Raw genomic sequence first — 12643 nt, 5'->3', positions numbered from 1 at the left:
CTGGTGATGGGTATTGAGGAGGGCACGTTCTGCATGGAGCACTGGGTGTTATGCACAAACAATGAATCATGGAACACTATATCTAAAACTAATGATGTAATGTATGGGGATTAACATAACAATAAAAAAATTAAAAAAAAAAAGGTACCATCTCTGTTTAAAAGATACATGGTCTTTTTTTTCAATGGATACCGCTTAAAATTTAAAGTTTTATTTTGTTCAGATTAACCTTTTTCCTTTCAGGGCTTTCCTTTCCTTTCAGGTCTTCCCTTTTCCTTTCCTGTTGACCTTTCTTTTTCTTATTTTAGGCTTTCGTCAGGTGTATAGGGCTCTTTGGTTACTCTTGTCTGGGATTAGTGATCTATGTCCCATCATGCCTTGGACTTGGGGGGAGGGGGGTCTTCATAATCTGACCATTCATCATTACAGCTCCTTGCATTAGAATGATTTTGTATTGAAGTGGAACATGGCATGATACAAAAATGGTCACTGATGAACTGACCTATACCAAAAGGTATATGCAGTCAAACCCTTGGGGGAAATTGGTGAAGGCCTCGGAATATTTCTTGCAAAATGATCCTTATGATTGTGCCACCAAAGGCAGAAAGGAAGTGATGAATGTTGTGAGGAACCTATTGTGTTGTAGAAGTTTAACCCTATCTTCCAAATATTTGAATCCTTCTTTTAAATGAGTACATAATTTACATTGTTTTTTTGTTTTTGTTTTTTTATTTATTCATGAAAGTCAGAGAGAGAGAGAGAGAGAGGGGCAGAGGCAGAGGGAGAAGCAGGCTCCCCGCCCAGCATCTGAGCCACCCAGGCGCCCCTAAATGAGTACATAATTTACAATTATATCCTAATTTTTGATAAATAAAAGATGAAACCAAAGATATTTTGACAATTGTTTTCCAAAGTAAAGGTCTACACTTTCTTATAAACACATTTACTGGGGCACCTGGGTGGCTCAGGTGGTTGGGCGTCTGCCTTCAGCTCAGGTCATGAGCCTGGGATCCTGGGATCAAGCCCCACGTCGGGCTCCCTGCTCAGCAGGGAGTCTGCTTCTCCCTCTGCCTGCCACTCCCCCAGCTTGTGCGCACACGCTCTCTCACTCTAATAAATAAAATCTTTAAAAAAACTCCACACATTTACTTTGAAATTTTTGTTCCTGTTTTGGTTGAATTCACTTTAGGTGGCCTTTTTCTGGTACCAGTTGTACCCACACACCAGTAGTTCTTAATGGAGGTACTGCTGTAGCGTATCTTAGCTATTTATGAGTGTGTCTCAGTAAACACCTTCGTTGAGGGCAGGGACCACATCAGGCTTGCTCACTGTTGTGCCATTCTTGCCTAACACTGTGCTAGTGTGGAGCAAACAGCCAAAAACCCATTGTGTATCTTTCCCTCTCCTTTCTTCCCCATCTCCAGGTTGTGACCATTTGACTCCTTTATCACTTGGCGTTTATCTAAGATGTTACCTCTGTTTCTGCTAAAAACACCCTTCTCTAAGTTAACGTTAACTCACAGGTGCCCCTTGACGCTCAGCTTTGTTGCGGTCCCTGCAGACTAGACTGCCATAGCACTATAGATCTTTAGGCCCTTCAGTTATGATTGTTAGATTTAATGTCTGTTTTCCCCATTATACTGTAAAATCCGTAAGGGCAGCCGCAGTGCCTTTTTATGTTCTCACCACTGTATCCTTTTTTATGGGAGTATAGTTGACACATAATGTCACATGAGTTTCAGGTGTACGACACAGTGATGTGACAAGTTTATAGGTTACCACCGCTATCTTTTGGGCCATGAGCATTGGAGGCATTCAGATAAAGCTATAGCCGTGGCTGGCGCCACCTAATGGTGACAAAAGAGACTGATCTGTAATCCAGTTGGTGTCATCGTTGAAATGGAGTAAACATCAAAAAGTTAAGGGAACTAACTTAACATTCTTTCCCCAGAATAATCTAGTAATCAGCATTGCTGTTTTTGTTTTTGAAAAGTGTCATCCAAAGGATGATGTGTTCCTGGTTGTGTTTAAGAACTGTTTCTGGCTGATCTGTGTACACATGTATGTTTCCTTTTTAGCATACGATTTAGAAGAACAGAAGAATCTCACAGCCTGTCCTGATGGAGCACTTTTTGAACAGAAGGGTCCAGTTTATGGTGCATGTCAGTTTCCTGTTGCCTTACTTGAAGCATGCAGTGGTGTGGATGATCCAGAGTTTGGCTACTCCAGAGGACATCCTTGTGTTCTTGTGAAAATGAACAGAGTATGTACATATTTTGCTGCTGCTGCTTTTTTCTAGTAGCCTCTATGAAGAAGCTGGCAACTATTTTTTATCTCATTTAGGGGCGACTCGCATAAAAGATTAGCCACGGTATTAATTGACCTTTGGAAAATACAGAAAAAAACTAAGACTGGTTCATTAAATCATGGATTAGGGAAGTACAACAGCGTCAGCTTTTCCCTTCTTAGTTATGTGCATTTAGGCATAGATGAATGCTTCAAGGGGCAGGTATTCAGGTTGTCATAACCAGAGCATGGTTTTTTTAATGTGCAGTGCTCATCTTTTGAGTCTTGTAATATTTAAAATTCCATTGAGAATCTATAAGGTCTTGGTTTAAACTTTTTCTGAATATTTAGTAGCAAAGCATAGTTTTATAGTTTATGTACATATAATTAAAAAGTAGACATACAAATAAAACTGCATTATAATGAGCTCAGTAGGGTGTTGTAGTTGTAACCAAAGTAGTAGCATTTTGCTTTGGTATACAGAGGAAGTGCCTGAATTATATAGCCATTAGCAAGTTAAGAAGCTCGTTAGCGTCTCTATGTGTAAGTAAAAATGACTTGGGGTGATTGTGCATCCGTATGTAATGAAGTGCTCTCTAACCCCTGTGCCTTACTGCTTTATAAATACTGTACTGCAGAGCAGTGTTCTGATACAGTTGTCCTATCGAGACCTATAAGGCCTCCCGTAAAGAATGAGGTGGTTATTCCTGATCATTTACTCAAAGAAAAAGCAGCTTTTTAAGCAGGCGTAGACCTCTCAAGATCATGCATGAGTTTATAGCTCGCTAAAGTTGCCCTTGATGAGCAAATTGCTATCATCCCTTGGCACTGCTAAATGAAAGAACCAGCTAGATCCTGAAGTGCCCAGACTGATGCCCCTCCAGCCTCCCCTCCTTTCCCCACGTGGACAATGACAGTTTCCTCATGATCCCAGGACACTCTAGAGATCATTCTGAAACACTGCCTGACACATAATAGGTACCTTAATAATTACAGTGGGATGGTTCAGCAAGACTTTATTGAAATTAAGGTTAACAAAATAAGCCAAGAGTAATGGGACACTAGACAATCTAGCTTGTAAGATGAATTAAATTTATTTAGCTTAACAGGAATGCCTTTTACAATTGCAGCCTTCCAGGAGTATCTTCATAACATCTAGATTCCTGGAAAATCTACTCCCAATATAAAGTCAAGAGAAGTTCAGTTCCTTCTCCTATAGGACCATCCCTTCAAGTTTATTTTCTCTTTCAGTATGTCCTCTTTGAATGATGAGGGTCAGGATTACACCTGCTGATAGGGCATAGCTTTACAGGACACGACAAGAAGACAACATATCAGGCCCAAGCTGGGATCATTCAGGAGCTGTGCATGCTGAGTGTAGCAGGGGGTTGAATCCCGGTATAGTTTGTTCCAAAGTCCATCACATGGGCAAGGATTGTTACTGCTGTTGATATTACTTAGGTTGCCACAAAACTTCTCTTTCGGGAGAAATGTTTACATTTTACAGGCATTTGCATATAAAATGCATGTAAATTCAAAACATAAAAAGATCCTCCCACAAAAGAGATGGGATAAATTGCCATGAAGAGTTAGTTATATCCACTCCATACATGAAAGTAGCCTCATTTCATACAGCCGAACTGTGCTGCATCTTAAAATGCGATTCTCCCCAATGTATGCATTTTGGGGAACAGACAGATGTGAGACATGGTAAGGCTCCATGGAAACTTTATGGAAACATGTTGAGGTTTTGACCTAATACATTTTCATGAAAAACAGTTTTATGCTTCTGCAGTTCTTACTGTTAGCATTAAAGGTTTCTGTTTGTTTCTTGTTTTAAGGGTAGCAAAGTGTAATACTATGTTTTACTCAGTTCTTCAGTAACGGATTTTTCTAAATTGCCCCAGTACAGTAATAAGACAGCTAATTGGTAAGATTATTATATTGAAAAGTCCATTCTAATCCTCTAAAATAAAATTAAAAGGCAGATGTAACAGTTTCAATACACCGAGTTGGTATTCCTCTCAACCCGTCCACCCCTGGGTCCCCAGCAACAAAACAGGAGGTTCTTTTATATATGTTTGTGATGTTTCAATTAACCAGTTTTTCTTTACCTTAGATAATTGGATTAAAACCTCAAGGAGAACCAAGGATAGAATGTACTTCAAAGGTTAGTATTCAAAAAATAACCCAACTTCTTTTATTTATTTATTTTTTTTAAAATTTTATTTATTTGACACAGAGAGAGAGACAGCTAGAGAGGGAATACAAGCAGGGGGAGCGGGAGAGGGAGAAGCAGGCTCCTGGCTGAGCAGGGGGCCCGATGCGGGGCTCGATCCCAGGACCCTGGGACCGTGACCTGAGCCGAAGGCAGACGCTTAACTGCTGAGCCACCCAGGTGCCCCAACCCAACTTCTTTTAAAGCTTTAGTATATCTTAGTATTTTAAAAGTCCTCTGTAGTGCCAGTCTTAGAAGAATAAAATTCCACCAAACTTTGGGTGTCGAGCCCTTCTTAATTTGCAAATGATAAATCAAAAAAGATGTGTTTTCCATGTGCATTGATTCACTTTTTTCTAGCTTAATAACACTGAAATGGGGGTTGGCCTTATAATGGATGGTGTCTTAATAGTGTATCATAAGATTTTTTTCTTTATTAATAATACATAAATTGGTGTACAAAGTGGCATCTGAGAGTTCATGAAACATAGTACATTTGCCTTAAGGCAGTGGCAATATTCCTCCTATCCCTACTTTTTTTCCAGAGTGCTATGCAGTTTTCATCTCATAACTTCTTTTGTTTTCTCTCCATGCTGCAAGTGCAACTAAGACAAATATGTAAATGATGGGTAAGAGTTCTTAGGAGAAAATGTTAAGCTCTAAATTTAATTTTACTATTATTTTAAAGATTTTATTTAGTCATTTGACAGAGCGGGAACACAAGCAAGGGGAGTGGGAGAGGGAGAAGCAGGCTTCCTGCGGAGCAGGGAGTCCTGGGACCATGACCCAAGCCAAAGGCAGACGCTTAACGACTGAGCCACCCACGCGCCCCTCTAAATTTAATTTTACTGTTGTGCAAAATTTAGCATTCCAACCCCAAATCTGTGTTGAAAGTATCTTACTTGAAATGTTACATTGAAATTACTTCTAAAGTTGTTTGTGGAGAAAACAGTCTTCCTTTTAGCCATGAATGGATTTCTTATTTGGGCAGAAATTTCTTGCTCAGTGGTTCTCAAATTCCTTCATGCATCAGAATCACTTGGAGGGCTTGTTGGGTACCATTCCCAAAGTTTCTGACTCAGTAGTAGTTCTGAGGTGAGGCCCAAACTTTTCTAACTGAAGTTTCTAGGTGTTGGTGATGCTGATGGTCTCGGGCTCACATTTTGAGAACTCCTGCTTTAGTATCTTTAAATAATTTCTTTCGAATATTTATTCAAAAGAGTAGAATAAAAAGCCAGGAAATTTATGGATTCTCATCTGGGTTGAAGTATACATGTGTGAACCATAGGCAATTCACTTTACCTCCTTATACCAGAGTCGAGTCAGCCAGTATGTTACTTAAAACCAGATGCTACATCTAAGCTGAGCTTTTCTTGATAAACAAATCCTTCTGAAAATCTAAGCAGATTCTCTCATCTCTTAAGACAAGAAAACATTATGGCTACGAGAAAGATTCAGAAAAAGTAACTCTTTATTATCCTCCTTGCTTGCAAGTCTTTCCAACAGAAAATTCCCGAGACTTAGGTGCTAGACTTCAGCCAGGTAGAAGTGCTAATTTCATGACAGTGTACCTGTATGTGGGAGCTTTTGCTTTGCTTGTGAGCAGACTAGGTGGATGAGCTTCGGGAGAGTGGCTCTGTGGAGCCAACACTACTAAGAAAGGAAAACACATTTTGGCCAGAAGGGCAAAAGCTGTAAACTCCTTTCCTAAGATGTCAATTTTGTAAACTGTTGGCCAGTAGAAACAACTCCGTGTAACTGTTCCCTTAGGGTTTTAAATGGATTTTTATCTATTGTGTATCCTTTGCTTCTAGAATAGTAGGTGGAAATGGTAATGAAAAATCCTGATTGATGACTAAATTTCAGTTTGTTGTTTGAAGATGTATGTAAAGCATAGATGGGAATTTTATTTAGTTGGGGAATCAGTTTGTTTTTAGAAAGTTTGTTAAAACTGCATTGTACTAGGCCAGTCACAAAGGAGTAATCAGGCGGAGTGTGTACATTTTAGAGGTGTGGCTCTAGAGCAGATGGGAACATTTACTGCAGATCATCATCATGTTTTCCATTACATTTGTCTATATCAAGTGTTCTTTAAATTCTTTAGTTGACTTATTTTTAAGAACACAAGAGAAGATATAAATGTATTACATAGTTTGATCTGCTTAAGTGTTTTACACAAGATACCAAAATATTGATGACAACATGCTCTCGGGCATTTAATTTAAAAGATGGTTCCTACAAGATAGAATATTCAATTTATGTCTTTTTCAACATTTTATTTTTCTATAAAAGTGAATGCTCTTCATTTAGGAATATATAGAAAAATGCAGAAGAAAAAAAATTGGTAAATACTACCCAGAGATAAACACTGCTTAGAACATTTGGTTTGTGTTCAAATCTTAAGGGTGGTGAGTGTGTAGAAGAAAATACACTCATTCTACACTCATTTTAAAACTTAGTGACTATTAATAGATTCTTCGACTTAGTTGCTCCTAGTTTCCAAAGATGTCATTCATATACTCAGAAAACTAGGACATGTATGCTTCACCCTCAAGTTATCACTTTTCAGATATGCACTTCAATATTTCATAAAGTACAAGTAAAAGCTTGCCAACGTTTTTGGTACAAACCAAGAGAACAGTTAAGAGTCAGTCACACCTGGGTGATCTTAACTGAGCCTCAGTTCTCGTCTTGGTAATTGATCCTGTCCACAGAAGGGTGTTGGGCCTAAAAGAAGTTAAATGGGGCGTCTTGCTGGAAATACCAACTCAATAAAATGTAATCCACAGAAAATCTCCTTTACATGTTGGGGAACATCTCTGTTTCTGTGAATTAAGCTCATGTATTAAGAGAAAATACGTTAAACAAAAGCAGTTAATAGAAAGGCACTCATCACAGTGATTGTTTTTTATAATCTTTATAGAGTACAAATGTAGGGTAGTGGTTGAAAATGGCTTCTACAGTTTCTCTTAGCTTTGTTATCTCCTATTCTTTCCACTTACCTTTGACCTCGATCTTGAGAGCTTGTCCATTTTGTGGGGTATCGTCATTCTGTGCGTTGTGCTGTCGTCTTGCTGTGTCACTTGTCTGTCACATGTGCTACTCATCGTTACATAAGCAGAGGAGGAGGACTTCTCCTTAGAGGAGACGCTTAGTTTTGCTGTGTGCTTTCAAAAACAGAAATTAGTGCATTTAAATCTAGAATTCAAGCATTTATTAATGTTTTATTTTAATTCATGGAATTATTTTAATTCCACCGCTCTTGTCATTGATTTGTCATCTATTCAGTGTGTGTTACAGTTGTTAAAATTAGTCCTATTCAGAATGTGTTACCTGAGAATTCTCATTGTCTATCAAGAAGAATAGAGATAATAGCATGAATGAGTTCGATTATGGATGATTAATTTGTCTGTTGGTCACATTTACCAGTTTTTTAAATACATGGAATATAATTCCAGTAAATTCGATTACTTTGATTTGCATGTGCTCTTAAATTTAAGGGTCTTTAAATTGGTTAAGAGTTTTGCTTGGAGGACCTTAAATTTTTCCTAGTAGTTTTTGGCAGTTGCATCATAATTTCCCCTTCTGGTTACCGTTAGTTACTAATCACAGGAAACTTTTGCTGCCTCCCAGGCCTGAATCCTGCATTCTGCAGTGTGGCAGCCATTGTTTACAGTCTGGAAGCACAGTATTTTAAATCAGTTCAGGAATATATTGGTCCCCTATAGACTGCTGCCTTCCTGCTGTCAATGGCTGGAGAACTGGCATTGGGTAGTTGGAAGGCAGGTAAGATTTTTAGACAGTGCATGAACAGATCTGGCTATAAGTTAGAAGGGACTCTTCTGGAAAAGCTTGTAGGCTAATATCAGGAAATGTGAGAAGAATCAGGATAGTTTTGTGTCAAAGGATTTAAGCCAAGATTAACACGTCTGTTCTCAAAAATATACTTGTAATTAATGCAGTTGGAACATCATTGTAGAATCACCATACTGTTCATAATTGATACTCCTTTATATATTTTTAAGTTGTTTTTTTGTGGCCTAAAAAAAGAGGTTTCTCTTGTTTTCTCCTTTAGACTGAAAACACAGCAGCTCTATCAACTTATCCTCCCAATGGACTTATAGATTTAAAATATTTTCCATATTATGGGAAAAAACTACATGTAAGTACTTAGAAGTTTGTAAGTGGTTGTGACTCTTGGGGAACTGGCACATCTGTATTGAAATGTCACTTGTCTGGGGTAGGCAGACATATGCCCTGTGTAACTTCTGCATCCTCTACTCTGGTCTTTAACTATAAATGGTGATGCCAAGTAGAGATCCCACATCTACAGTTCAAAACTTATAAAATACCATTGTCTCTCTTTTTTTTTTTTTTTTTTTAAAGATTTTATTTATTTATTTGAGAGAGAGAGAATGAGAGAGACAGCACATGAGAGGGGGGAGGGTCAGAGGGAGAAGCAGACTCCCTGCCGAGCAGGGAGCCCGATGCGGGACTCGATCCAGGGACTCCAGGATCATGACCTGAGCCGAAGGCAGTCGCTTAACCAACTGAGCCACCCAGGCGCCCCTCTTTTTTTTTTTTTTTTTTTTTAAAGATTTTATTTATTTATCTGACAGAGAGAGACACAGCGAGAGAGGGAACACAAGCAGGGGGAGTGGGAGAGGGAGAAGCAGGCCTCCCCGCGGAGGAGGGAGCCCGATGCGGGGCTCGATCCCAGGACCCTGGGATCATGACCTGAGCCAAAGGCAGACGCTTAACGACTGAGCCACCCAGGCGCCCCCCATTTTCTCTTTCTTTAGAATGTGCATTGAATGTGCACAGAGGTGAAAAAATAAAGTGGCTAGAGTAATACAAAGAAGTCCTGTAGACCCTTTCCCCAGATTTCCCAAATGGTAATATTTTACCTGCTTTGTCTTACCAGTCTCCATTTATGTATAATTTCTTTTCCTGAACCATTTGGGATTAAGTTATAAACATGGTGCCTCTTTACACTAAATGCTTGTTTTATTTTCCTAAAAATAAGGACATTCTATATGACCATAATAGAGTTACCAAAGGAAATTAACGTTAAAACAATACTATCATCCAGTCTACAGACCTTGTTGAAATTTTACCAGTTGTTCCAGTAACGTTCTTTCTTGCAAAAGAAAAAGTGTTTTCCTGGTGCAGGGTATCACATTGTTACATCTTTAGTCACTTATAACCTGGAACAGTTCCTCAGTCTGTTTTATGCCCTGGTACTCTTCAAAAATGAGTACAGGACTTTTTTTGGGCCTATTTTGTTTATGTTCCTCAATTTGAGTTTGATGTTTTTCATGATTAAATGTAGGTTGTACATTTTTGGCAGGAATGCCTCAGAAGAAATATTACATTTTCAGAACATAGTATCAGGAGGAATGTGGCACTGATTGGTCACATTAGTGTGATGGTAACCTTGAACACTTTAACAGCCAGGTTTCTCTGCTGTGAAGTTCTTTTTTTTCTTTTGTAATCAGTGAGTATCATGTGGAGAGAATACTTGGAGAGTCGACACAATTCTGTTTCTCCCCTAGCTTTAAAGATTTTTTATTTATTTGAGAGAGAGAATGAGAGAGCAAGAGAGTATGAGAAGAAGGGGGAGGGTCAGAGGGAGAAGCAGACTCCCTGCTGAGCAGGGAGCCCGATGCGGGACTCGATCCGGGGACTCCAGGATCATGACCTGAGCCGAAGGCAGTCGCTTAACCGACTGAGCCACCCAGGTGCTCTCTCCCCTAGCTTTAAGCATGTGTTGATTCTTGCCTGAATCAACTAATAGGAGTGTTCCCAGATGTTTTTCTAATTCCATCTTTCTTTCCTCCATTTACTAGTTGGCATTCTGCTCCGAGAAAGAGCTTTGCCTTCTCCACCGTTTATTTATAGTCTCATGGACTCTTATTGTCAGTTCTATTTATTTTGATACTAAAATTGTCCCAGATTTGGCCAGTGAGAAACCTTCAGGCTGGCTCCTATGTCCCTTAGACGCGTTCCCACGATTCTCTGAGCACCTCCTTACTTTCTGGCACTACAAGATGTTCCATGTTCATCTTGTACTTTCTCTGCCCCAGTTCTGGAATCAGCCCCCTAGTTCCTTTTAGTGAAGGAAAAGGTCTAGAAACCACAGTGATGGTAATACAGTTAGGAATATATTTGCATCAAATTACACAGCAACTGTAAGTAAGGATCTAGGAGATCTAAGTAATCAGTAAGGTAGTCCTTGGGTGCAAGGGGAAACTCAAACCCAGATTATAGAGTATCTAAAAAATGATAATGAGACCCAACCTGTGCAGTGCTTACAGGAACATTCATAGCCATCTGAACACTTCCATAAAAACTTAAGTGAAAAATAAATGAGTATCCAGTTCAAAAGAAAAACAAAACATGTAATAGATTAAAACTTGTTTTTAAAACTTCAAACCAACTCCTGATAAAAGTGTAAATGAAGTTACCATAGAATTGGAATTCACGTATTTTCCTTCATTTGCCAGGTGAGTTATCTGCAGCCATTAGTTGCTGTCCAGGTCTTCTTTAATGCCACCAGCAGTACCGTAAATGAAGTAACAGTCGAGTGCAAGATTGATGGATCACCCAACCTAAAAAACGAGGATGATCGTGACAAGTTTTTAGGACGAGTTGTGTTCAAAGTCACAGCACGCGCATAGTAGGAATTAGGGTATCTCCACAGAGTAAATGTTGTGTTGTCTGTCTTCATTTTGTATCAGCTGGACCTGCCATTCTAGAATCATGAGACCACCTTGGAGAAAGGTGGGGTGGTGGTACATGACACTGGGGTAACATGCTAATGTGCTTCCAGACCGTAGTGTTCAGTGTCCTCTCACGTAACTGCCTGATGCCTCTGCTGCCTTTTGAACCACGTACAGTCGCCAGATGGGGGCCGTGAGCACCAACTCCGAACACGTGGGATGGGGTCTGGTCTTATTCTTATGTGGTTTAATTGCCGAGTGTCTAAAGCTTAATGTGCCGTGCTATGTAAATATTTTATAGATTTAACACTGGTTAACTGTCATATTTTGATGCCAGCCACGTTTTAGGGATAAAATGGTACCTGAACATCATCACGTGAGTGACTCTAGCTTCAAGAAATGTGGTGTGGGAAGAAGTTCTGTATGGGAGGAGGAAAAACAAAATAAAAGTGGATTTGAAAGGTTGACTTGATGTTTTGTAAAATTATTTTTTACATGCTGAATTAGTCTGTGGATCTTTTTGATTAAGAGCACAAACTTTATGTTGTAAACCATGTAAAAAATATATATACCGATGGGATTATTTTTAGTGCTGGAACTAAATCTCTCATAATAAAGTATTTTAGACCATAGACGAAACAGCATTTTTAAGTTAGCCACGATGAATATGCACCTAATTTTTTATGAAATTAAATTCATATGATTTAAATTGTATAATAGTTTGTGAAATATCTTGTTACTGCTTTTATTTAGCAGACTGTGGACTCTAATAAAAATATCAGTTGTAAAATATAAAAACTTGGAACTTATTCAAAGCTTCAAACCAGTTTTATTTCAGCATTCTTTGACTATTGTGAAATATTTTCTCCTATCCATGTGTATTGGTATGATTCTTTGTCATAATTCTTTCTCCTCCATTGATAAAGGTGTGCTCCCTATATGATCTGTGGTTGAAGCCAATTTTTGATTTTTATCTGTAAAAAGGCCAAAGCTGACATTTTCGGTTTTCCTTGTCTTGGTGCGGGCCAGGCCGAGTGGGATGCAGGCCATCTGGCCCAGGAACAGCGGTCTGGAGGGAGCACGAATGCACCACGTGGTCTTGACCGGCCAGACAGGCCTCGCTGACCCAGTGGCAGCCTTTCCACCCCACGGGGGGTCTCTGCCACGAAGATCTCGGTGATAACAGATCTTTGTTCTCGAAACCTTTGCAACTAGGAGCTGTTAATAAAGCAAAGGTCTTGGGGCTTTGATTTTCCTTTCCACTCTCTGAAGAATGGAAAACCATTTTACAGATGCTACAATGCTAGAGCAATGTCATGGGCTACAGCTAGAGCGCCTGTTAAGCCGGTCCACTGTCAGTTTTGGCTCTTGGGGAATTCACATTATGGATTCCATTAAATTTGCATTTTTGCGTCTT

At 39.3% G+C, this 12643-nt stretch overlaps 1 protein-coding gene and 1 long non-coding RNA gene across 2 annotated transcripts in view; one reads left to right on the top strand and one right to left on the bottom strand.

Moving 5' to 3' along the window:
- The window catches only part of ATP1B3 (ATPase Na+/K+ transporting subunit beta 3), a 46363-nt gene extending 34672 nt beyond the window's left edge, over positions 1 to 11691 (top strand). Inside the window, exons 4-7 of the mRNA XM_078071031.1 lie at positions 2079 to 2263; positions 4406 to 4456; positions 8580 to 8666; positions 11011 to 11691. Of these exons, the coding sequence (XP_077927157.1) occupies positions 2079 to 2263; positions 4406 to 4456; positions 8580 to 8666; positions 11011 to 11184 (497 nt within the window). The 3' untranslated portion in view covers positions 11185 to 11691. The remainder of the gene's footprint in view (positions 1 to 2078; positions 2264 to 4405; positions 4457 to 8579; positions 8667 to 11010) is intronic.
- LOC144381635 (uncharacterized) lies at positions 7419 to 11084 on the bottom strand. The gene is made up of 2 exons (XR_013447245.1): positions 10972 to 11084; positions 7419 to 7671 (listed from the first exon to the last, which is right to left on the bottom strand). It is a non-coding gene; the product is annotated as an uncharacterized LOC144381635 (long non-coding RNA).
- Positions 11692 to 12643: the final 952 nt, after the last annotated feature.

Source organism: Halichoerus grypus, chromosome 1 (assembly GCF_964656455.1).
Source record: "Halichoerus grypus chromosome 1, mHalGry1.hap1.1, whole genome shotgun sequence".
Taxonomy (NCBI): Eukaryota; Metazoa; Chordata; class Mammalia; order Carnivora; family Phocidae; genus Halichoerus; species Halichoerus grypus.
This window is presented reverse-complemented; position numbering and strand designations above follow the sequence as displayed.